This window comes from Anolis carolinensis, chromosome 3 (assembly GCF_035594765.1).
Source record: "Anolis carolinensis isolate JA03-04 chromosome 3, rAnoCar3.1.pri, whole genome shotgun sequence".
Taxonomy (NCBI): domain Eukaryota; kingdom Metazoa; phylum Chordata; class Lepidosauria; order Squamata; family Dactyloidae; genus Anolis; species Anolis carolinensis.
Window position 1 is genome coordinate 51603845 of NC_085843.1, and position 26134 is coordinate 51629978.

Below are 26134 nucleotides of genomic sequence, written 5' to 3' on the forward strand. Positions count from 1 at the left end.
AGAACTTGAAAGCCTGCACTGCTGTGGAGCTGGGAGGAACGCAAGGGTTTGCTACGTAAGGCAAGCCTCTTCAATCTGCGACCCTCCGCGTGCTTGTGCCTCCAACTCCCAGAAGCCCTAGCCAGCTTGTTCAATGGTCAGGATTTCTGGGAGCTAAAGTCCAAAACACCTTGATGGCCACAGCTTAAAGAGGTCTGACTTAGGGCCCTTCCAGACAGGCCCTATATCCCAGGATCTGATCCCAGTTTTCTGTTTATCCCAGATTATCTGGTAGTGTGGACTCATACAATCCAGTTTAAAGCAGAAAAACTGGGATCGGATTCTAGGATATAGGGCCTGTCTGGAAGAGCCCATAGGGATACTGTTGGGGTGCCAGGAGGCAATCCAGACCTGCCACGCAAGATCTAGACTTTTCTAATATCCAGAAGCAGCAGCCCAGGCATTCCAATGCAATAAATCCTGATCTGTTGAATGGCAATAAATCTCATCTAACGGAGGGTGTGTCTACACTAGAAATAATGCATTTTGCTCAGTGCTACGAAATCATGGGCGCTGTAATTTTACAAGGTCTTTAGTTTTCTCTGCCCAAAAGTGCCGGTGCCTCACTAAACTGCAACTCTGTAGTATTGCGTCCTGGCAGTTAAAATGGTGTCGGTGGTTGGGAGAAAGAACTCTTGTCTGTTTGAATGTTGCAATTGGCCACCTTGATTAGCATGGAATGTCTTGCAGCTTCAACGCCTGGTTGATTCCTGCCCTGGGGAATCCTTTAATGGGAAGTGTTATCTGGCCCTGATTGTTTCCTGTCTGGAATTCCCTGTTTTTTGTGTTGTTCTTTATTTACAATCCTGATTTTAGAGGGTTTTTAAAATACTGGTAGCCAGGTTTTGTTCATTTTCATATTTTTCCTCATTTTCTTTGGAATTCCCCCCAGGTAGTAAGCAGCCAGTCCTTGAAGCTGCAAAGCCATTCAATAGTAATCAAAGTAGCCAATTGCAACATTCACACTTGCCTCCAGCAGACAATAGTTCTTTCTTCCATCCTGGACATTCCTGATATATAAACTCCACTTGCATAGTTTTCCAACAGACCGCACAACCTCTGAGGATGCCTGTCATAGATGGATCGAATGCTTCTGGAACATGGCCACACAGTCCGGAAAACTCACAGCAACCTGGTATTGTTGCTATTTTATTTATTCATTATTGTTAATTACCCCTCTCTCTTTTCCCCTTAAACTGAAACTCAGCTTCACGATTTACGAACAAAATACAATTAGAGGCATAACAAAAAGTAAATATTTAAATACTTTTACACAAATTACAATATTGAAACCATTCAGAACTGTTAAAAGAGTAAAACAGGATAAAAGTTCTTGAAAACAATCCAGCACCAATGATCAGGTTTTTTTTTGCCTTTCCTTGTGAGCTTTTATTTGGTTTCCTGAGTCTAAAAGAAGAAAAACATTAAAACAGGATTCTTTTTTCTTAAAAAAAAATCCGACGCAGTGAACTACAATTCCCAGATTCTTCCAGAACGTGTCCTTGCTTTCTGGGAGTTCTAACTTTGCACAATCCTCCCAAGAGGAGCTATAGAATCCGGATTTCGAAGACGAACGTTCCTTAAAGGGACCGCTGCCTTTTTTTCCTCGGCCTGGCAGGAAGGGAAGCTACGCGTGCTCTATCTCTCTGTCGTCTTTGGACGCCAGAGCGGCCCGGAAGTCACTTCCTTTGCAAAGGGGGCTCTGCCTCTAAAGCCATGCCTCTGCTCCGACTCTCTCGGGTGAAGCCTTGGGGCACTCTTCGGCTGAGAGAGATCCACTCTGCGGTCAAGAAAAAGGTGAGGCTCTCCTCGGGAGGAATGCGGATGCAATAACAGCGTGTCATGCTAACCTTGTGTAGATCTATATTCCACTCTGTCGCCGCTACATCCCGAGGAACCCTGGGATTCGTAGTTTGGGAGGGGCATTTCGAGCTCTCAGCCACAGAGCGCCAGGGCTTCTTTAAACTACAAGCCCCAGAATTCCACTATACCAGTGTTGGAAGGCTCCTGTAAAACTAATGTAGTTTGACACTATTTTAACTGCCATGGCTCTACGCTATCATGGGAGATAACAACTATGTCAGACTACACAGAGAAGCCATTGAAATCCACAAACATGGACAAGCCATGAAAATGAACAAAATCTGTCTACCAGTATTAAATAAATCAGGACAGTAAATAAAGAACAACACTCAGAAAACAGGGGAATTCCAAAGATGAAGTAATCAGGGCCAGCTAACACCTCCCAACAAAGAATTTCCTCCGGGCAGGAAGCATCCAGACCTTGACACTGCAAGGCTATTCAGTGCTACTCAAGGTGGCCAGCTACAACATTCACACTTGCCTCAAACAGACAAGAGTTCTTTCTCTCACCTCAAACCTTCCACAGATATATAAACCCCACTTGACTAGTTTTCCAACAGACCTCACAATCTCTGAGGATGCCTGCCGTAGATGTGGGCAAAACGTCAGGAGCGAATGCTTCTGGAACATGACCGTACAGCCTGGAAAATTAACAGCAACCCATGGGAAATGTAGTTGTACAAGATCTTTCTCCTACCCAAGAGTGCTGGGGCTTCACCAAAGCCATGGCAGTTCAAAGTGGAGTCAAACTGTATAGATGCCTCCTGAATTTTCAGTGACACTGAAAATAGATGTTAAGGTACATATGATTTAGATGAAGAATTAGAGGACATGATCGTCGAGTTTGCAGGGAACAACAAATCGGAAGGGACAGCTGATACTCCAGAAGACAGGAGCAGAATCCAAAACGATCTTGACAGATTAGAGAGATGGGCCGAAACTAACAAAATGAAGTTCAACAGGGACAAATGCAAGATACTTCACTTAGGCAGAAGAAATGAAATGCAAAGATACAAAATGTAGAATGCCTGGCTTGACAGCAGTACATGTGAAAAAGATCTTGGAGTCCTCGTGGACAAGAAGTTAAACATGAACCAACAATGTGATGCCGCGGCTTAAAAAGCCAATGGGATTTTGGCTTGCATAAATAGGGGTATAGCGTCTAGATCCAGGGAAGTCATGTTACCCTTCTATTTTGTCTTGGTCAGACCACACCTGGAATACTGTGTCCAATTCTGGGCACCACAGTTGAAGGGAGGTGTTGACAAGCTGGAAAGCATCCAGAGGAGGGTGACTAAAATGATTAAGGGTCTGGAGAACAAGCCCTATGAAGAGCATCTTAAAGAGCTGAGCATGTTTAGCCTGCAGAAGAGAAGGCTGAGAGGAGACACGATAGCTATGTATAAATGTGTGAGGGGAAGTCATAGGGAGGAGGGAACAAGCGTGTTTTCTGCTGCCCTGGAGACTAGGACATGGAACAATAGCCTTAAAATACAGGAAAGAAGATTCCACCTGAACATCAGGAAGAACTCCCTAACTGTGAGAACTGTTCGGCAGTGGAACTCTCTCTCCCGGACTGTGGTGGAGGCTCCTTCTTTGGAGGCTTTTAAACAGAGGCTGGATGGCCATCTGTCGGGGGTGCTTTGAATGCGATTTTCCTGCTTCTTGGCAGGGGGTTGGGCTGGATGGCCCATAAGGTCTCTTCCTCTGCTATTCTATGATTCTATAAAATGAGCTATTGAGGATTACAATAACCGAGTGACCTACATTCACATGACATACCTACATACTGCAGCTGACACAATAGCATGTTACGACACACAGTTTAGAAGGCTCTGCTCTAAATGTTGCTTTTGTTCGTCGAAATGGTTTCATGATAATGCAAAGTATTTTTATTCTGTAGTTCTGTTCCTCTGAAGGCGGTTATTTTAATACCATTTTTCTGAAGGGTTTGAGATCAAGAGAAATCCTGCTTCCCATGAAATTGCCTAAACATAGGCAAGCTCACATGATATTCAGCCACACACCATTCTTACAAATGTTGGCTATGGACTCCCTTATTTTCTACATCAATAGAGTATGAAAGCTGGACGAAGGCTAGAGTTAGGCAGGGACCTTTGATATCACCTAATGAAGGAGTTGTAGTGTTAATGCAATATCCCTGATCACTGGCTAGCCTGCCTATGTCTGAGCAAATGCCTCCAGTGAAGGCAAACTCACATTTAATTAATTGAAATATTTGTATCCCAATCTGGTCCCTTCTACACTGCCATTATCTGCTTTGAACTGGATTATCTGGCAGTGTAGACTCATATAATTCAGCTCAAAGCAGATAATGCGGATTATCTGCTTTGATAATCTGGATTATATGGCAGTGCCTTTGTGACATTGAACATGATATTTGGAGACTTCTATCATGACGACGATCATATCTATCCTTCGACCTGATTTAAGTGTTGTTCAGATATAACCCATTCAGTCATTCTATTTGAGTTATTTTGAAAATCATATATGCCCAACAATATGATATTTAGAAACAGTTCCTCCTTTCTTTGCTCTGCCCAGAACTGGCCGCAGTAACCCCAATTCTGTAGTTTAATAAGTGTGCTCTGGAAAGCTACTATAGATAGCTGTCTACTCACAAAAGAGCACACCTCAAACCATCCTACTCATGCCTGTATAGTGGAAGGCAATGAGACTTTGGCCTGGCAGTCCCTTTCAATTATGTGAAGGAGGGAGGGCTAATTATATTTTGTGAACATTTTGATCATGATCTGAACATTGTGGAGTCTAAGAGACTTCACTTGAACTGCAATAAGCTACTAATATTATGTCAAAATCAAGAATACCACTGGAAAGTCAAAATATTTGAGATGCGTCCTTTGTCACGTTCAGAAAAATCATATTGGGATATTACTATTGACAGTAGAAAATTGTGTCTCTGTCAACCTCTTAAGGAGCCATGCAATCTTAGAAGCATCACTTCTTTGTTGCTTTTAATTACTCTGATTTTATCTGCTTGGATTTTAATGTATTGCCCATTATTTTATTTTGTGTATTGTTGATATGTTTTAAGTTTTGTCAAATGCTGTGTCATTGGTTCGGGCTTGTCCCTGTTGTGAGCTGCCCCGAGTCCCTTCGGGGAGATGGGGCGGGATATAAAAATAAAGATTATTATTATTATTATTATAAAAATATTGTAATAGCACTACATTGGTTAAAGTATACCTGAGAACAACATTTGGCTATCATTGGTGTATGATTTCTTATGGTTATCTTCCCTCAGCTGGAAAGTAAACCGGAAACAAAGCTTCAGAAACAAATATGTCAAGTTGTTCTTGATCATTTTGAGAAGCAGTACTCCAAGGAGCTGGGAGAAATATGGAGCTCAGTCAGGTGAGTGTTCAATTCTTTCTGCCCACTTGATCCTCCACGCCTCCTCTGCCACTTTGCCTCGTAAAATAGTTACAGTATTCCTGGCAGATCTGCACAGAACTCACACAAATAGGAAAATCTGAAACATTGTTTCTTCTGTCAGTACAAAAAAATACAGACCAGGTACTATATGAAGCAGGAATAATTAACTTCTTATGGTCTATTTAATAGTATTTTTCCAACCTAACTGATTTTCAACTGAACAACTCCACACTTTAAAGTCAAACAAATGCATATTTTGTTCTCTGTTTACATTGTTGATCAATGGCAGTACAGGAATCAATAGTTCTTACATACTGTAGAGCAGCAATAGATTTATAAATGTGCCACAGTTCATTAACAGGAAAATCCAGAGGTTCATACACCCAAGTAAACCCCAATTTGGTGACACATGAGTGTTGCTGCTTCATTAAACTTGTACTGCCAAAATTGGAACCCACCAAACTTGTGTTTCTGTTTTCACCAATGTTACCAGTTGTTTAAGTGCTTTATAACGTATGTCTACTTTAACTTCCATATTTATTACTATTATCAGCATTTAAACTGCACAGTTGTTTTTAAAAATCTATTTTACCATACACAATGATCAGAAGCATAGGTTGCAAAATATCTATTTTTGCTAAACCATGAAAGTTTGGTTATTTTTTCTTGTCAATAAAATTTGAGAGCAAAATTTTTTATGTATTGATTAAATTTCTATGTGCACAAGAATTGCTTCACTATTGACTAGACTTCTTTCTTACTTTCTTTTTGACATTCAGAGGAATTATTATTAGACCATGGCAATTTGGTTCATCTGAATGGAGGTTCTAACAAATAATGCAGGAACATTTGGAAGTAATCTGATATATGTTAAAAATGTATTCTGTGTTTCTTTAATAGTTTTCTTGACTTCATCCACAAACTAGTTGGAAAGTATTACTTTCTAGTTTTGTAGGATCATGCTGTGATGTTTTTTCCTCTCCCAAGCTGACCTTTCTACTGGAGAGGTGTATTCATTTTCCAAATCAGTCCTTCAGTGCAGTATAGGACTTCTGATACAGAATGAAAAGGGAAATTCCAGCCTAGTCTTTCTGTTAATAATAATAAATAATAATACTTTATTGTTGTATCCCGACACAATCTCCTCGAAGGGACTCGGGGCGGCTAACATGGGGCCAAGCCCAAAGGAAAACAAGGTGTAAACAAGTTAAAATATAAAGCAAAACAATAAAATAACAATAACAGTATAATAATCAAAATAAAACAGATTCAAGCACAATTATACAAATAAAACCATAAAGGCAGGATACAAAGTTATAAAACAATTGCACCACCAAAGGCGGGGGGGGGGGGGGGGTGTCCAGAACAAAGTGCATAATAGCTAGACTGTTTAATAAAGTGCCTGGACAAGTGTTCCATGGTTTCCTAGTGTCTATGCTTGTTCAAAAGCACACTGGAGGAACCATGTTTTAGAATCATAGAATCATAGAATAGTAGAGTTGGAAGAGACCTCATGGGCCATCCAGTCCAACCCCCTGCCAAGAAGCAGGAAATCGCATTCAAAGCACCCCCGACAGATGGCCATCCAGCCTCTGCTTAAAAGCCTCCAAGGAAGGAGCCTCCACCACAGCCCGGGGGAGAGAGTTCCACTGTCGAACAGCCCTCACAGTGAGGAAGTTCTTCCTGATGTTCAGGTGGAATCTCCTTTCCTGTAGTTTGAAGCCATTGTTCCGTGTCCTAGTCTGCAGGGCAGCAGAAAACAAGCTTGCTCCCTCCTCCCTATGACTTCCCTTCACGTATTTGTACATGGCTATCATGTCTCCTCTCAGCCTTCTCTTCTGCAGGCTAAACATGCCAAGCTCCTTAAGCCGCTCCTCATAGGGCTTGTTCTCCAGACCCTTAATCATTTTAGTCGCCCTCCTCTGGACGCTTTCCAGCTTGTCAACATCTCCCTTCAACTGTGGTGCCCAGAATTGGACGCAGTGTTCCAGGTGTGGTCTGACCAAGGCAGAATAGAGGGGGAGCAGGACTTCCCTGGATCTAGACGCTATTCCCCTATTGATGCAGGCCAGAATCCCGTTGGCTTTTTTAGCTGCTGCATCACATTGTTGGCTCATGTTTAACTTGTTGTCCACGAGGACTCCAAGGTCTTTTTCGCACACACTGCTGTCAAGCCAGGCGTCCCCCATTCTGTATCTTTGATTTCCATTTTTTCTGCCGAAATGAAGTATCTTGCATTTGTCCCTGTTGAACTTCATTTTGTTAGTTTCGGCCCATCTCTCTAGTCTGTCAAGATCATTTTGAATTCTGCTCCTGTCTTCTGGAGTGTTAGCTATCCCTCCCAGTTTTGTGTCGTCTGCAAACTTGATGATCGTGCCTTCTAACCCTTCGTCTAAGTCGTTAATAAAGATGTTGAACAGAACCGGGCCCAGGACGGAGCCCTGCGGCACTCCACTTGTCACTTCTTTCCATGATGAAGATGACGCATTGGTGAGCACCCTTTGGGTTCGTTCGCTTAGCCAATTGCAGATCCACCTAACCGTAGTTTTGTCTAGCCCACATTTTACTAGTTTATTTGCCAGAAGGTCGTGGGGGACTTTGTCGAAGGCCTTACTGAAATCCAGGTAGGCTACATCCACAGCATTCCCTGTATCGACCCAACTCGTAACTCTATCGAAAAAAGAGATCAGATTAGTCTGGCATGACTTGTTTTTGGTAAATCCGTGTTGACTATTAGCAATGACCGCATTTGTTTCTAAGTGTTCGCAGACCACTTCCTTGATGATCTTTTCCAGAATCTTGCCTGGTATCGATGTGAGGCTGACCGGACGGTAATTGTTTGGGTCGTTCTTTTTTCCCTTCTTGAAGATAGGGACCACATTCGCCCTCCTCCAATCTGCTGGGACTTCTCCCGTTCTCCAAGAACTCTCGAAGATAATTGCTAGTGGTTCTGAAATAACTTCCGCTAATTCCTTCAATACTCTTGGATGTAGCTGATCTGGCCCTGGGGACTTGAATTCGTTTAGAGAGGCCAGGTGTTCCTGGACAACTTGTTTCCCTATTTGGGGTTGGAGTTCCCCCAATCCTTCGCCCATTACATGTTGCTGAGGTTGAAGATGGCTTTCTTTTTGTGAGAAGACCGAGGCAAAGAAGGCATTGAGCAGTTCTGCCTTTTCCCTGTCCCCTGTCGCCATCACCCCATCTTCTCCTTGCAGAGGCCCTATCGCCTCCTTTTTCTTCCTTTTTCTACCAACGTAAGCAAAAAAGCCTTTTTTGTTGTTTTTTATGTCCCTGGCAAGCCTGAGCTCATTTTGTGCTTTAGCCTTGCGAACCTTTTCCCTACAGGTGTTGGCTATACGTTTGAATTCTTCTTTGGTGATTTCTCCCCTTTTCCACTTCTTGTGCATGTCACTTTTGAGCTTTAGCTCAGTTAGAAGTTCTTTGGACATCCATTCTGGCTTCTTTGCACTTGTCTTATTTTTCTTCCTTGTTGGCACTGTTTGCATTTGCGCCTTGAGTATTTCACTTTTGAAAAACTCCCATCCATCCTTAACTCCCTTGTTTTTTAATATTGGTGTCCATGGAATGCCGCTCAGTAATTCCTTCATTTTTTGGAAGTCAGCTCTCTTAAAGTCGAGAATGCGTGTTTGACTTGTCTTAGTTTCAGCATTCCTTTGTATTGCAAACTCCAGGAGCACATGGTCACTTGCCCCTAAGGATCCCACCACTTCAACTGTATTGATCAGGTCTTCCACATTTGTTAAGATTAGATCAAGAGTTGCTGATCCTCTTGTTGCCTCTTCTACCTTCTGGACCATAAAGTTGTCTGCAAGGCAAGTGAGGAATTTGTTGGACTTTGTACTCTTGGCTGAGTTTGTTTTCCAGCAGATATCGGAATAATTGAAATCGCCCATGACTACTATATCTCTTCTTTGTGCCTGTTTGGTCAGCTGTTGACAGAAGGCTTCATCAAGTCCTTCATCCTGACTCGGAGGTCTGTAGTAGACACCCACAACAAGATCTTTTTGAGTCCCGGTTCCCTTGATTCTTATCCAGATGCTTTCTAGCTGGTTTCCCAGATTACAGTCTTGCATTTCTTCTGCAACGTAACTGTTTTTGACATATAAAGCTACTCCCCCTCCTCTCCTTTTTGTTCTATTTCTGTGAAAGAGGTTATAGCCCTCAATGGCTACATTCCAGTGATGGGAGTCATCCCACCAGGTTTCAGTGATGCCTATGACATCGTATGTGTGGTGCTGTGCTAAGAGTTGGAGTTCGTCTTGCTTATTTCCCATGCTCTGAGCGTTGGTGTAAAGACATGTAAGCCCCTGTTTAATAAAGGCAGACAGGGTTGGGGCCAGCCTAATCTCCCTAGGGAGGAGGGTCTAGAGCCGAGGGACCACCACAGAGAAGGCCCTCTCCCTCGAGAGGAGGGAACGAGAGGAGGGCTTCCCCAGAACCTCCACCTTGAAATGGGACCGGAAGGTGAACGGCAGCCAATGGAGCTCCTTAAACAGGGGGATTGACCACTCCCTGTAAGTTGCTCCGGTTAGCAATCTGGTTGCCAATTGTTGAACTAGTTGTAATTTCTGGGCCATCTGTTGAACCACACCAAAATTTCATGCCCATAGCAGTGACTTGAGTTGCATGGATTGGCAAGACAGAAGAGAAGAATCCTTCTATCTTATTGGTTAACAGTTACTCATTCCAGAATATTGAAGGAAGTAGAATATCCTAGCTGCATGCTGTTGGGTCCCATTCAGTATAATTAAACCACATGCCAGCTCTTGCATGCAACTGAATCTATAAAGTCCAGTAGGCCCTTTAGTGGGGATTTAATCGGGATTGAAAGTTGAAAAATGAGGAATTTCAGAAACTGTTGTTGTTGTTGTTGTTATTATTATTATTATTTGTACATTACAATACAGCACACATGCACATTAGGTTCAAGTGCCTGGGATTAGTCTCTGAATATCAGGGTCTTCCCAAGAGCCTAGGATGTTAGAGATATTTTTATAGAGTGTGTGCAGTTCTGACAAGTGCTGCTTCCTGCATGTGGATTGATGTTCTGTCCAAATTAAGGCTTTTAAAGTGCTTTTCAAGTAATACCACTGTTGTTCTCTTTTGCCACAATCGTCCAATTTCAGTTTGTAAGTCCTTGTATTTTGTGATCTTTTCCAGTTCTTTGTTCTCTACTCTACTGTCTCCTGGTACTACAACATCCATAATAAAAACATATTTCTATTCCACAACCATTATATCTGGTGTGTTATGTGGCAGGTGTTTATCTGTTTGGATTCTAAAATCCCAGAGTATTTTTGCTTCGTTTTCTGTGATCTTTTCTGGCTTGTGCTCATACCAGGTTTTACTGCAGGGTAGGCCAGACTTCTTGTAAAAGTTCCAGTGCACCATTGCTGCTAGCCTGTTATGACATTCAATATAGTGAGTCTGAGCTATTTTCTTGCAACTATAAATAAGGTGCTCCACTGTCTCATCGCTCTCTTTGCATAAATGACACTTTGGGTCATTGTGGGGCTTTTTAATTCTTGTTTTTATTGCATTTGTTCATAAGGCTTGTTCTTGTGCAGTTAAAACCAGGCCTTCCGTTTCCTTTTTTAGAGTTCCACTTCTAAGCCAATTATTATTTGATACACAGGAAGATTAGTACACAGCAAACAAGATCACTATGCTGGCTGTTGTATTGGATCACACGTCAGACACTTCCCAAGTATCTAAGACTGTATGATGTATCGCTGAATAATGCATGCAGATCCGAATAGGGTGGCTTTTTGCAGCTGACAGATGGTAATTTTGTCAGCGCCGATTGTGTTTAAGTGCAGGCCAAGGTCTTTAGGCACAACGCCTAGTGTGCCGATCACCACTGGGATCACCTTTACTGGCTTGTACCAGAGTCTTTGCAGTTCGATCTTTAAATCCTCATATCGTGTCAGCTTTTCCAGTTGTTTCTCTTCAATCCTGCTGCCACCTGGGATTGCAACACCGACTATCCATACTTTGTTTTTTAACACGATCCTCAGGTCAGGAGTATTGTGCTCCAAAACTCTGTCAGTCTGAATTTGGAAGTCCCAGAGTAGTTTGACGTGTTCATTTTCTGTAACTTTTTCAAGCTTGTGATCCCACCAGTTCTTTGTCACAGGCAGATAGTATTTGTGGCACAAGTTCCAATGGATCATTTGAGCAACGGTATTATGCCTCTACTTGTAGTCTGTCTGTGTGATCTTCTTGCAGCATCTGAGGATGTGATCCATTGTTTCATCTGCTTCCTTGCAGTGTCTACACTTGGGATCTGTCATCGACTTTTCAATTCTGGCTTTGATGGCATTTGTTCTAATTGCTTGTTTTTGGGCAGCAAAAACCAGGCCTTCGGTTTCCTTTTTTAGAGTTACTCCTCTAAGCCACTCCTTCTCCTTCTTCCTAAGAATCTCTAGCAATATTCTCCAGTGTGACTTTTTGATCATCTGGCAAAATTTGATCATGAAATCACAGAAGAGGATTTGGAGATTCCCAGAGAGAAAATATTAATCAAATCCACAAAAGTTAAACTTACACATGTGTAAGACTGACTATAACTATTTCCGATTACTTTGATTGGTAGCTATTTCTATACCACTCCAGGTACAGAATGTTTTTCTTTGTATTTTCTCTGATTCTACCACATTTTGAATGTTTATGTATTAGAAATAAGAACAATAACTATATTTCTTCATTTATCTCCAGGGAAGTGCTTACATCACCCCAGTACTGGCAGTATGCAGCTCTCCTCAATAAATTCAGCATTTCCTCCGAAGTGGAGGATAATTTGTGTTCGAAAGGCTATCATCTCCTTTTTCCAGAAACCTCATCTTTCAAATGTTACATCTGTAGTACTCCTGGTAGATTCCCTGCTCAGAGACACAGAGCTGGCAAACTGAAAGAATACTACCTTCTGAATGCAGCATCATTACTGGCAGTGCTGGCCCTGGAAGTGGAAAATGGAGAAAAGGTTTTAGATATGTGTGCTGCTCCAGGGGGTAAATCAATAGCAACACTTCAGTGTGCTTGGCCAGGTAAGCCACTGCTCTCTGAAACCAATTAGAAGATACACAAATTGGCTGCTAGATTGCTCAAATAACCCATTAAGTGAGCAATTCAGGGCATCCATTAAGAAAACTCTCATGGCATTCCTTTTCCCCATTGGAGTCAAAAGCCAGCGCATCAAGAACTAATTTCTATCTTGAACGCAATCTGCATATTATGCCCTTGCCACACGGCACCAATTTTCTTGTGCATTAGTTGTGTCAGGACCCTCGTAGAGGTCCTGCCATAAAAAAGGGAATTAATGTCTATGTCATATATTATATAGCACATGTAAGGTAAGCGTAATGTCTAACTGCTTCAGCATATTAATTATATTTTAAGCTAATTAACAGGTGAGACTTAGAGTTCATGATACTTTATGAGAACAGTCAAGAATGTTTGCTCTGCACCTGGAAAGATAAAGAGATGGGAAACAGGGAGGTTTGGACTGAGAAGAGATGACACCAAGGTCAGGTTCTCAGGGAAGGCAGTATTCAGACCATGATATTATTAAAGAATCAATTGCTATAGAGGCTGGGTAAATGTAATGGAAAGGGTTTGTCAGCCAATGAAAATATATGCGTTCAAATTCTGAAATGCAAAGCTTTTATAAACTAGTATACAAATCTTTAGCTGTGGCAGCACTAGTGTCTAGTTTGCAGAGATGTGAAATGGAGGGACTATATTCTACATTTCTACCAAAATTAGATTATTGACAGTGGGAATGGATATGTTTCAACAACTTCATGGTTCCATTAAAGTTGGAAAAGAATAAGTGAGTATTCCTAAAAATCCACAAATCATTGCAGAAGTAATGAAAATCACAATGCACATTGTGGGTCACCATATAAACTCTGTTGAATTTAGGCAGCACAAAAATTGTAATATTGTAATAAATTGTAATATTTTACTATTGCATATTATATACAACAATAACATATTGCATATTAATATTACAATATTCAGATTGTAATAAATTGTTATTGACTGTAAACATGAGAGCAGGGAATGGTCTTCTTGTTCTTTTACTTGTAAAATACCATGTCCCATCATCAATTCCATGATGGCACTACTGTTTGATGATGTTGTAATGCAGTGGTTCTTTACCTGTGGGTCCCCAGATGTTTTGGCCTTCAACTCCTAGAAATTTTAAGAGCTGGTAAACTGGCTGGGATTTCTGGGAGTTGTAGGCCAAAACATCTGGGGACCCACAGATTGAGAACCACTGATGTAATGAATAGCAAGCTACATGTTGCACTGGAGCCATGTTTGATGAAGCTTCCAAGCACTCTTGGAGAGCATTTTTCAACAGTTAGGTTTGATTGGAAAGCAGAGTTTGATATCCCTGTTGTCCCCTGAAATTCTCTTTCCCAAGCTCCTTTCAACCTTTATGAGTATTGCAAACAAGTTGCAGTTTATGAGCTCAATGGAGGGCTGGATTTACACTGCCATATAGTCTCGTTTCAGAATACAGGTTAACTGCACTGAACTGGATTATATGGCACTGTAGACTCATATAATCCAGTTCAGTGCAGTTAATCTGCATTCTGAAACTAGACTGTATGGCAGTGTAGATCCATCTGAGGGGGCGCTCTCCCAGTAACAACACCCACACCATATCCAATCCACCACCTGACTGTTTTGGCCACCCTAATTTACATTATCTCAGAAATACATTTTTGGATCCAACATCAGTAAAAGCAGCATAACAGTGCCATTTCATGAGAGAAATAACTGGCAAAATATGGTGCGATCCTTGCTTTTGTTCTGAAGATGCTTTGCACCACAGAATATTATACATTTCATTACATATTGCTGTGATGGAATGCATTTTACCTGTTACGGCTATATTTTTCTATCATGGTGTGTATAGAATTGGCCTTCCATATCTACGGATTCTGTGTCCATACATTCAATCATCCATGGCTTGAAAATATTAAAATTCAAAAAATCAAACTTTGATTTTGCCATTATATATAAGGAACACCGAAGCCCCTGGTGGTGCACCGGATTAAACCGCTGAGCTGCTGAACTTGCTGACTGAAAGGTTGGCGGTTCAAATCCGGGAAGCAGGATGAGCTCCCACTGTTAGCCCCAGCTTCTGCCAACCTAGCAGTTCAAAGACGTGCAAATGTGAGTAGATAAATAGGTACCACTCCTGTGGGAAGGTAACGATGCTCCATGCAGTCATGCTGGCCACATGACCTTGGAGGTGTCTACAGACAATACCGGCTCTTTGGCTTAGAAATGGAGATGAGCACCAAACCCCGGGGAAAACCTTTACCTTTATAAGGAACACCATTTTACTACAATATTGTATATAATGGAACTTGAGCATCCACGGATTTTGGTATCCAGAAGAAGTTCTCAAACCAAACCCCACTGGATAACAAGTACTCACTCTGTGTGTATATCTAAATATATATCAGAAAAGATTCATGTTTCTCTATCTGGATCAGAGGAAGGTGAATCAAATTCACTCTGCTTATTTGGCAAGAAACAATCTGGCTTGAACACATATCAATTAGCTAATTGTTGGACTCCTATTAGATGTCACATTTGTACAATGAAAAGGGATTGCTTAATGGCCCTAATTCTTGCCATAACATTGTCTCTGCCCATTGAGTCTGATTTTGTGCTTATTGCCCTGATTATAAATTGTCAGGCTTGGTTTGCACAACAGTGGGAAAATTGTGTTGTCGAAGGCTTTCATGGCCAGGATCACAGGGTTGTTGTGTGTCTTTCGGGCTGTGTGGCCATGTTCCAGAAGCATTCTCTCCTGACGTTTCGCCCACATCTATGGCAGGCATCCTCTGAGGATGCCTGCCATAGATGTGGGCGAAACGTCAGGAGAGAATGCTTCTGGAACATGGCCACACAGCCCGAAAGACACACAACAACCCAGTGGGAAAATTAATTTAATGGGTTTATTTATCTAAGATCATTCTTCTTTAGGTCTTCTGCACTGCAATGAATATGATCATTTGCGATCACTTTGGCTGAAGCAGACACTAGAATCATTCATTCCAGAATCTGTGATGCACGCAGTGGCCTTTTCTCAGCTGGATGGACAACAGATTGGAAATCTCCAGCCTGAATATTTTGACAAGGTATCTCTACAACTTCATGGGTGTCATCACAGTCATCTCAGTGGTAGTTCCCAATTTTCTCTGTAAAAACTAGGACAAATCGAGAGTATGCTAGCTTATATGATCCATATTGTTTGTTCAGGCTTTCATCCGTAATTGGACATGATATCAAATATCAGATCCTATAGGTAGCTTGCTCATTTGGTTCAAACCACTGTTCAGTTCAAGTTATAATAAGAACATCTCTGACAGATGGCCACCCATGCTCTTTTGAAATACCTCCAGTGGAGAGAAAACCTCTTTCCTGAGGCAGTCTGTTCCACTGCTCACAATATTTGGCATTAGGAGGTTTCTCTTGTACATTTATTCTAAGTGTGCTTTCTTGTATTTTCCATCCACTGATTCTACTTCCTACTTCCCATATGTTAAATAGAGTCATTTATGCTGCTTCTATTTTAATTCCCACAGGAAACTCATGAGTGAAAAAAATGGCAACATTGGAGATTCAGGATTCTCATTTTACCTCCTTTTCTGGACATGGTTTTACCTCAGAGGGGCTGGTTTCCAGTTTTCTTTGTGCCAGCTAACCATATATGTTTCAGAGGGAACAGTGCAGCCCCTGGCTTTGGCCATATAAGTCATTCAGAAATGCAGTCAAACAGTGTTGTCAGGAGCAACAGACAATAAATCTCATCTGTTTTCCATGTGGCAATGCTTTCAACATCATAAGGCTAGGATTTCCAGAGACCTTATCATTTTGTTTGGCTGCCTCTGGACATAATCCAATGTCCTTAAAACACAGCATTTGTAACTTGCCAATTCCAGGCTGGCAAGTACAGAATAGAATGGAATTACTTATCTGGACATCATCCTTCTGTTAATGCAGACTAAGGCTGCATTTGTTATTTGCTGGATCTTCTGATGTGCACAAGTAGCACAAAATCATTTGCTTTTGTTAATAGGCCATTTTAAAAAATTCATCTCATTTTTCTGGGAAAGATTATCACAGGAATTTGCTTTCAAACAACCTCTTCCCGTATCATAAGGTTTGTAGTAAACTCTGTACTACCTTTCAGCTGACACCTTGGCATCACTTCTTAATGCTGAATTATAAAGTATGGAAGAGAAGTGCTACAAAATAGTTTGCAGGAAGTTTAATTGGGAAAACAATAAGTGGTGAATTAGGATTAAAAACTAGAATGCCCAATATCCAGTAGTTCTTACTTGCCATAAAGTTGGCTTCAATTTACAATGACCCTGTGAATAACAGAACTACAAGAGTTCATCAACAGCCAAGCTTGGGCCTTGCAAATTCAGGGCCATGGCTTTATTGATTGAATCAATACATCTGTAAGATAGTCCTCTTTTCCTACTTGCCATCCAATTTGTCAAACATTATCTTGCTTCTCCACCCCCAATGAGTCACATTGCCTTGTGACATATCCAAGTAAGACATCTTCAATTTAGTAATGTTGGCTTCTAGTGAGAGTTCAGGCTTAATTTTCTGTCAGATCCATTTATTTATCTTGGTGTTTGTTGAACACTCTTCCAGCACCACCTTTTAAATAAGTTGATTCTCCTCTTGTCAGCCTTGGTTGCTGTCCAGCTTTCACAACCATGTTCTTTCTATATTAAACAGCTAAGGTGATAAGATTCAGCCATGTCTGATTCATAGCCAGAATCCATTCTGTTTCTCTGCATTCTGCCATGACCAAGACAGCTTGTCCATAGTATGGAGTATATATGCCTGAAGACAATTAGTAGTTGTGGCATACTCACTTCTTTTAGAGTGAACAATAATTTATCATGTTCTACACAAAGGGCTTTCTGTAAGCTCGAAAACAGATTTTATTTCATGTATGGTGTGCAAAATACTATGGAAATTGCAGAAATGCAGAAGACGTTGTGAAATGAACAAATAAAGTGGAATTGGCAGGGCAGATAACTGATAAAGGTAAAGGTTTTCCCCTGACATTAAGTCTAATCATGATCCGACTCAGGGGTTGGTACTCATCTCCATTTCAAAGCCGAAGAGCCGGCGTTGTCCGTAGACACCTCCAAGATCATGTGGCCAGCATGACTGCATGGAGCGCCATTAATAGTAGGATAAATGGTAGGATAAACAAAAACCAAATGGCCATGATTCATTAATTTTTGTAACACAATCATAGAAGCTGCCTTGGATCAATTGAGATTGTTAGGTTTAGTATTTTCAACATCTGCAAAGCTAGGTGTCTTCCTCAGCCTTATCAGAAGTTATCAGGGATTGATCTGAGGATGTTCTGAATGCAAAACATATTGTCTGTATGTTGCAGCCTTTCACCAGTTAAACATTCTAATATCAATAGACAGTTCGAGCTTTTTTGCACTGCTATAAGTCTTTCTTAAGGAACAGATTCTTTGCATATGAATAAAATATAGGTAGAGCATGAAATACAATATGATAGGTGCAAGACAGCACTCCGGAATAGTTGGTGATCTTAGGATCTGTAGCCCAGAACATGTAGACGATACTGATTTCCTCTATTCATTTTGTCAGCAGGTGAATTCTGTTATGAATGAATGATCCTTTTTTCTGGCTATATTGTAGCAGTTTCCATATTTTATTTTTTCGTATTGGTCTTTTAGGTACTTGTGGATGCTCCTTGCTCAAATGATAGAAGTTGGTTATTCTCTTCTGATATCCAGCAAGCCGCCCTGCGATTAGCACAAAGAAAGCTATTATCTGCTGTACAGATACAGCTGCTAAGGTAAGAAGTATGAACAAAAACTCTGGAATTCGGTAGTGCACAGCTCTGGATTGAAAGACATGCTAAACTGTATTTCTGTGGCGCTGTACCCATCTGACCCATATACTCTTCTCTCCATATGCAGCAACAGTGAGTCAGTCATCATTTAAGAAAGCAGAAAGCTATGCTGACTCCTTCTGATAACTACCGTGTGTATAGAGAGAGCCATTCTGCTCTTCATGCTGAGCGCTAAGCTTGTAACTAGGACAACTAGTGGAGGGGGACAGCAGAGGGGAGGAAAAGGAAACCAGGGGAGTCTTGCACTTGTCTTTTAAAATACTTCAATAAAAGCAAAATCCCTGGAGCCTGTGAAAAAATAAATCTTTTGAATATATATATTAAAAATATATGTCACTACAATAATTCAGTTACTACAAAAAGGAGACTAGATTTAAATGGAGCTTGGAAAATAACAATGTAGTGGGAATTGTAATTAGAGAAAAAATACACTCTGATCAAATGTCATCTCATTAGCTAAGAATTAAAACTAAGGGTGCATCTGCACTGGAATTGATGCAGTTTGACACAACTTCGATTGTCATGGCTCAACACTGTGTAATCATAGGAGCTGTAGTTTGGTGAGACACCATCACCCTTTGTCAAAGAGGGCTAAATACCTTGTAAAACTACAACCCCCAAAATATCTTCCTGGGTTTTTTTTTCCATGTCAGGAGTCTTATAACAACCTTGTAGAACCAGGTTATAATGCTACTCCTTTTTTTCATATCAGGAGCAACTTGAGAAACTGCAATTCTCTTCTGGTATGAGGGAATTAGCTGTCTGCAAGGACGTTGCCCAGGGGATGCACTGATGTTTTACCATCTTGTGGGAGGCTTCTCTCATGCCCCTGCAATGGGAAGCTAGAGCTGACGGGAGCTCACCCAGCTCCCTGGAATCGAACTGCTGACTTTTTGGTCAGCAGTCCTGCTGGCAGAAGAGTTTAACCCATTGCGCCACTGGTGGTTCCTTTCCTACGTCAAAGGTCAAGATGTTACCCCTTGTACTCTCTCATTCCATGAATCTGAATTACCAATTTAATTTTACTTCAGCATTAATGATGACCAAAATGCTAAAAAGTCTGGAAATCTATAAGGATCAGCTTAGAGAACTGGATATGTTTATCCTGAAGAAGAAAATGTTAAGAAATTACACGATAGTTATGTTTACGTATGTATTACGTATTCAATTGGTTGATTGGGTGCAGGAGAGCCTGGGTGGTATACTAAATTATATCCTTCAGCAAAGGCAGGACTAGTGGTTGCCATTTGTTGTTCTTCCAGATTTTGGTGTCTGAGGCACATGCCCCACTTTGCTTAATGTCTGGGCTGGCTCTTGTTTTTGTGCATTTCCCTTCCTTATCAGTAGGACTTGGATAGCCTACCTTCCTTTTTGCAGTACAGGTATAACCTTCTATACTTCATTTGGTATTTCAGCCTTGCTCAGCAGTCTGTTACTGCTGGCCAAATCTGTGCAGTTAAATGAATTGTCTGAACGACTTACCTAAATTTCATGCCTGTCCTAAGGAAAACTCACACCTCTGAATTAAGTCTCCTCAGTTTACAGTTGCTTAAATTGCATCTGTTGTTTTATGTTTTACAAAGACAAGTACAAATGATCAGATATTTTAAATGGCCAGCCTCATAATACAATAAGGATATTGGAAGAGAAGAAATTGACAAATTAAGCAAGGTCTCCCTCCCCCTTCCTCACTCATTTTCCCCTGCTTTATGTTATTTTATGGTTATTGATCAAATCCTAAAGCTTTTTAATGGAATGCTATCTTTTACATCAGAAGTATACCAGCTGTCAGGATGAATTTAGAGAGAAATAAAATAGTTTGTTTTCCTAAAAGTAGTGTTCTTTATGGACAGCTCTCCTAATGGTAGTGCAAGTGTAGGTTGGTTGAAGTGGGGAGAGGTTGTTTTTTTTTTTTTTTTTTTTTTGCATGACTTCCTCAGGAAAAGGTCTAAAGGAAGCTTGTGATTTATAACCGAAATATGAGTGTCTTATTGCAGTAATGCATCATGTCACCCATTTCCTTCTGAGAAATCAATCACATTTAAAACACTGACCTCCCTCAGTTTTCTTTTTTCACGATTTGACATGTGAAATCCAATTTCTGAACTCCAGGCTCAAAGAAACATACATCATTCAGTGGATTTTTTTTTTTGCAAATTTGTATAAATCATGCTAGATTATAATCCTCAGAGGAAACATACTTGACAGCAAGAACCATATTAGGAGAGAAAAATCCAAACAAAACAATATTCCCAAGAACGAATTTAATCCAATTTCTCCTTTATATAGAGGGGGGTGGGTAGGTGAAATCCTGCAATAACAGCTGCAAACCAATAACTAGAGTTTTTAATATTAAATATCACTAAATATTAAAAAGGTCTACACGTTTTCATAAAGCAACAGCATATAGATTAATCCATTGTTGTGTGTCCCATTTGTGTTGTGCATCTTGGCTGAAATAAATAAATGTAAGTTATTACTACCATAATATTAGTAGTAAGAGTATGATACTATAACATTTTATCCTTTTGCTATGAACCAGTAGGACTCTGATACATTGACTTGTAGGTATTTTGCTTACTATCTTTTCACCTATTTCAAAATATTATGAACTGGCTGAAATGTTGCAGCCAAATCATGATTTTGTTGCCAGGGCCAAACTACATGTTACATTTTGTACATACCATGAAAGTAAGCCTGTTTATTCAGCAATGAATGCAGAAATCCTAAATCTAAGAGCTGATTGCTAAGTGGTTAATGTGTACTTTGAAACTCAATCTCTCTTCTCTTTGTATATTTCAGTTCTCTGGATAACTTTCTCATTCATGACAACACAAGTTTTATGTAATTATTTTATTCATATGGAATGCATTTGTCAAACTGTTCTGCCTACAAATCATATCTTGCATTCAAACCAGAAATGGAAGCTAAAGGAGCTTCATGGAAGATTTCAAGATGAGTTAACATGAATGGATGTATAGAGGAAGCGGGTTAGGTTCTCCCCATTTATTTGAAGAACGGTGGTCCCAAGGGACAACTTCCTCTGTTCATGCATTTGGAACCCACACTTCTCAGAATCAGGATGAGGAGGTTTAAACTTCCCAGACACTTCCCTTCCTAAATTTGGGTATCCAACTGCATAGAGGTTGGATTGAGGGGTAGGGCTGGGATCCCACTGCATTCTTGGATTACATGAAGAAGCTTTACTCACAGGGAGGTTCTTCTTTTCAGACTCACACATGTTGAGCAACAAAGGAAGGGGTTGTGCTAACCTTCTCCATAAATTTAAGTAAACCCGTCTTGAATCCCAGGACAACACTAGTTTAAACTTGAATTTCAGTTCTAGGCTGGAGAAAGACTATTAGCCATTCTCAGCAGTCATAACTTTATCCAGTTCAGGTAGAGAGAGGGAAAAGGTTCAGACACAGCCAAGGCTCCAACCACCTAAGGTTGAACTGAGACTTCTGAACTACTCATACTGCTCTGAATTACATGAAGAATCACAATGGTTCAAATCTTAATTTTTCCCAAAAGGTTTGGCTTTTTTTTAAAGCAGAGGCAGGAATCACATAGAGGTCCCAGCATTTCCCTGCAGTTAGCTTTGCTGAATAAGGTTGTTGGGTGTTGAGTCCAGCAATATTATGAATGATCACTATTTGTAAAGTTAGGTTGTAGTCCTTTGTGTTTGGGCGTAATCCCATCAGAGAAGCTTTCTTTTGAGTGGACATATCTAACTGGACTGCTAAGCAATTGGCCAAAAATCATTTGATTAATCAATTATTTGAAAGCCATTACAGTCTAGAGCAGTGGTTCCCAACCTTAGGTCCTCCTGGTACTTTGGTCTTCAACTACCAGAAATCCTAGTCATCTTACCATCTGTTAGGAATTGTGGAAGCTGTTGGGAACCACTGGTCATGTGCATTGGTGTCCGGCCTTTGATCCTCCAGGTGTTTTGGACTTCAGTTCCCAGCATTCCTGAACATTGCACAAGCTGGTTGTGGCTTCTGTTGGGAGGACCAAAGGTTGGACACTACTGGTCTAGAGAGAGAGTTACTGTGAGCCATAGATGTGACTTGGAAGATCCAAGTTCAAATGCCCACCTAGTCAGGAAATTAACTGTTAAAGTGACATACCAGTCAGAGCTGTTAGAAGGATAAAGTAGGGGAGAAGAGCCATGTTGTATCATGCTAACACCATTTCAGCAACAAACCTCTGCAAAAACTACTCTCTCTTTCCCTCTCTGGCTGAATGTCTCCTGCCTGTGATCCTTCTTTTGTCTTTGTAACTTGAAGACTCTTATATATATTTATTGGAACACAAAGCAATTTATTCAGTGTTGTAATCAGTGAATCATAATTAGAAATGTAAAATGTGAACTTACCCCAAATTAAAATATCACACCAGAAGAAGGGAACAAAACAAACAAAAAGACAGATGTCTATGTGGATGAAATCAGTTCAGCCAAATTTTTACTAGGGAAACAATTTGAAATAATTCCTCTATCTGTCTGTCTGTCTGTCTGTCTGTCTGTTTGTCTATCTATCTTAATCCCTACATGTCTTCCAGCATGGGACCCAAACAGAATTCAGCTACAAGCAAATAACCAAATAATTATTGTGAAAAACACATGGTAACCATTAAAATCTATTTTGAAACATATGATAAAACCACAGTGCACCACTTTCAAAACATCCTCCTGCGTCAGGCTTTAAGAATCAAAGATCAAAATCAAGCCTGAAATTCTGTTTGGTGCTCACTTGTTTTTATGTAACAGGGCACACATCCCCAGTATAACAAGAGGAGTAATATGTATTGAACCTTCCAATACTGCGCTTCAGCTTCCCTGTGCCACCACATTGCTTTGCTTCACAGGCATATAGTAAATTGCGCATTGTGGATACAGGAGGGATTTTCTGGCCTTTTCAGATTGATTTTTGTTCGAGGTGGGGGACAAAAGCCACAACCAACAAATATAATTGGAGTAGCTATGATGTACTAGGCCAAGTTGATCTTTAAAAGGAAAACAAAATCTATGATCACTTTCAAAAGAAGAAATACGGGGATGAAAGTAAATGTAATTTCAGCTGCTTGAGCGGCTCAGAGAGGATTGCTTTCCCACTGATCAGAATGAGCTCGGCATTCTGTGAAAAGAGCTTCTAATGGCAAACACGAGATGGCAGCGTTGAAGTGCAGCATGGGGCTCCTGTCGTTTGTCTGGAAATTTGTGTTCCCAATATGGCGAATGGCTAAATTAGTGATATAATTGATGCCATCTTCCTAACTGGACAACGTACACATAATTAGTTACTGAAAAGGGGTCTGAAGAACTGGAGTTTGTAACTATACCAGTATTGTTTCTCTGTATGTACACCTTCATCTGTTTACACCTAAGTGTAGACGACTGACAAAAAGAAGAAAATTAGGCCTAAGATATTATAAAAACACAAATGGCAGTGTAACAGAAAATTTAATTTATCAGTTATAAGTAAATGCTCAGGAGCAACATTATGGTGACAAGAGTTAGTTTGCCAGATGTGTGTATATATGGCTATATTTAAAGCATCTTTGGTTGTTCTTTGGTTGCAAAACACCTGTCTTGACATATATTGTTCCCAGTTGTTGTTTTTTCTTTATCTTTTCCTCCTTCCCTCTTTTTAGATGTCAGTTTTTAAAGCACCTTCAGGAGGATTAGAAATATATTTCATATGCAGAAGCTTAGAATAATATCTGTTTATTGCCCAATTGATATCTGAAGCTTAAATCCAGTTTTTTCAACTTCCTTCAAACATTCCTTGTAATGTTTAACTGTTTTTGTTTTTTATTAGTGGACATTTTGAGCCCTTGAGCACCTCATTTTATACTAGAAAAGATGGGATATACGTATCTCTTTCCCAAAAGGCTTAAAATGACCTCACATTTTAACTTTTTGGGTCTTACAACAACCTTGTAGGACCAGGTTATAATGCTACTCTTTTTTTTTCGTATCAGGAGCAACTTGAGAAACTGCAAATCGCTTCTGATGTGAGAGAATTGGCCGTTTGCAAGGACGTTGCCCAGGGGATGCTCGGATGTTTGACATTTTACCATCCTTTTGGGAGGCTTCTCTCATGTCCTCGTATGGGGAGCTGGAGCTGATGGAGGGAGCTCATCTGCTCTCCCTGGATTCAAACCGTCAACCTGTTGGTCAGCAGTCCTGCTGGCACAAGGGTTTAACCCACTGTGCCACCTGGAGCTCCACTCCTATTAATATTGGGCATACAGTAGAGTCTCACTTATCCAAGCTAAACGGGCCGGCAGAAGCTTGGATAAGTGAATATCTTGGATAACAAGGAGGGATGAAGGAAAAGCCTATTAAACATCAAATTAGGTTATGATTTTACAAATTAAGCACCAAAACTTCATGTTATACAACAAATTTGACAGAAAAAGTAGTTCAATACGCAGTAATGTTATGTTGTAATTACTGTATTTACGAATTTAGCACCAAAATATCACGATATATTGAAAACATCGACTACAAAAATGGCTTGGATTATCCAGAGGCTTGGATAAGCGAGGCTTGGATTAGTGAGACTCTACTGTATTAAAATTAGCCGTGCATATATTTAATTAAAAATCAGTGGACCAACTTAGTCTTTCCATTTATTTGAGTAGAATCAAAGCACAACTACCAGTGCAAATCTGTGTTTTTGCTCAGTTATGTCCTACTGAACTTAATGGGATTTTCTCTTAGGTTTATTTATTTATTTATTTATTTCAAGCATTTAGATCAGCATTTTGTTTTCTCCTGAGCATGTACGTGTGACACTTTTCACTGTGTAAATCTGTTCTTCACAGATCCCTGGACCAGTGCTGGAGTTAGGACAAATGAGGCCTCCTGCTAGTTAAGTTATGAGGCCCCTTACTTGGGACCTGTACTCCCATAGACTATCAATTCTGTCATGTCTGAAATCACTCCGAAACGGAACACCTTCAAATGCTGGACAATGTCAGCATTACAATTATAGTAGAACACAATTAATAAGAATCATGGAGTTCTGGTATAATGGGGGACTTTATAAAATTAAAATATACATTTCTTTTTAAGGAGGTGTTTTTGTACAGATAAGACATTTTGAAAGGTACAGTAACCTAATTCAAAATGCTTTGCATTCATTGGGTGGGTGTGTTAACAAGTGCATAGATTTTTTTTTTTGCAAATGCTAGACAGTGACAAATCACACAAGATAACATGCATCTTATTGCAAGACACCCTAGTACAAAATATATAGAGAGAGTATCTCCAGCTCAATCTTTTTCTCTTTTGCTTACAGGTCTGCAGTTAAAGCCTTGCGTCCCGGAGGATATCTGGTTTATTCCACATGCACATTGTCAAAAGCAGAAAACAGTGATGTCATCACCCACATCCTTAACTCTTGCAGCAATGTTCTCCCGGTGGATCTGGGCCCCTTGGCCAGTTCAGTATCCCAGGAATTCACTTTTGCTCCAGGTGTCCAGTCTCATGAACTTCTAGTACTTCCGCAAAATGGAAAAGCATGGGGGCCAATGTATATATCTAAATTAAAGAAAATATGATTCATATGACTCCTGGCACATATTCTGGTGATTACCTGAGAGTAATCACAATGAAATTATGCATATAAGCTCTGGCACGTATATATCCTTGTAAATTAATTCTTTGCAAGTCCAGGTTAGAAGGGTTTGTGCTTTGCAATAATCCACACAGGCATTATGGGCTTGAATGGGAAAAGATCATAGCTTTTATGGGTTAGAGCTGTGAATGGCTTGACCATATATTGGTCTGGACCGGTGTCCAGGGGTTGCAAGCTGTCAAGTGATGAT

The 26134-nt window shown here is 40.4% G+C and overlaps 1 protein-coding gene across 1 annotated transcript; it reads left to right on the forward strand.

The window, feature by feature from the left end:
* The first annotated feature begins 1588 nt into the window (after positions 1-1588).
* On the forward strand, positions 1589-25876 carry nsun3 (NOP2/Sun RNA methyltransferase 3). The gene is made up of 6 exons (XM_003219135.4): positions 1589-1836; positions 5189-5298; positions 12058-12386; positions 15352-15506; positions 18114-18235; positions 25606-25876. The coding sequence occupies exons 1-6, from the start codon at positions 1756-1758 to the stop codon at positions 25865-25867; spliced, it is 1059 nt and encodes a 352-aa protein (XP_003219183.1). The 5' UTR covers positions 1589-1755; the 3' UTR covers positions 25868-25876.
* Positions 25877-26134: the final 258 nt, after the last annotated feature.

Bases quoted from the DNA above. Each gene is read 5' to 3' on its own strand.
- nsun3 (XM_003219135.4), top strand. From the start codon at position 1,756: ATGCCTCTGCTCCGACTCTCTCGGGTGAAGCCTTGGGGCACTCTTCGG. The intron at 12,387-15,351 runs GTAAGCCACTGC...ATTCTTCTTTAG, and splicing joins ACTTCAGTGTGCTTGGCCAG to GTCTTCTGCACTGCAATGAA. The intron at 18,236-25,605 runs GTAAGAAGTATG...TTTTGCTTACAG, and splicing joins GTACAGATACAGCTGCTAAG to GTCTGCAGTTAAAGCCTTGC.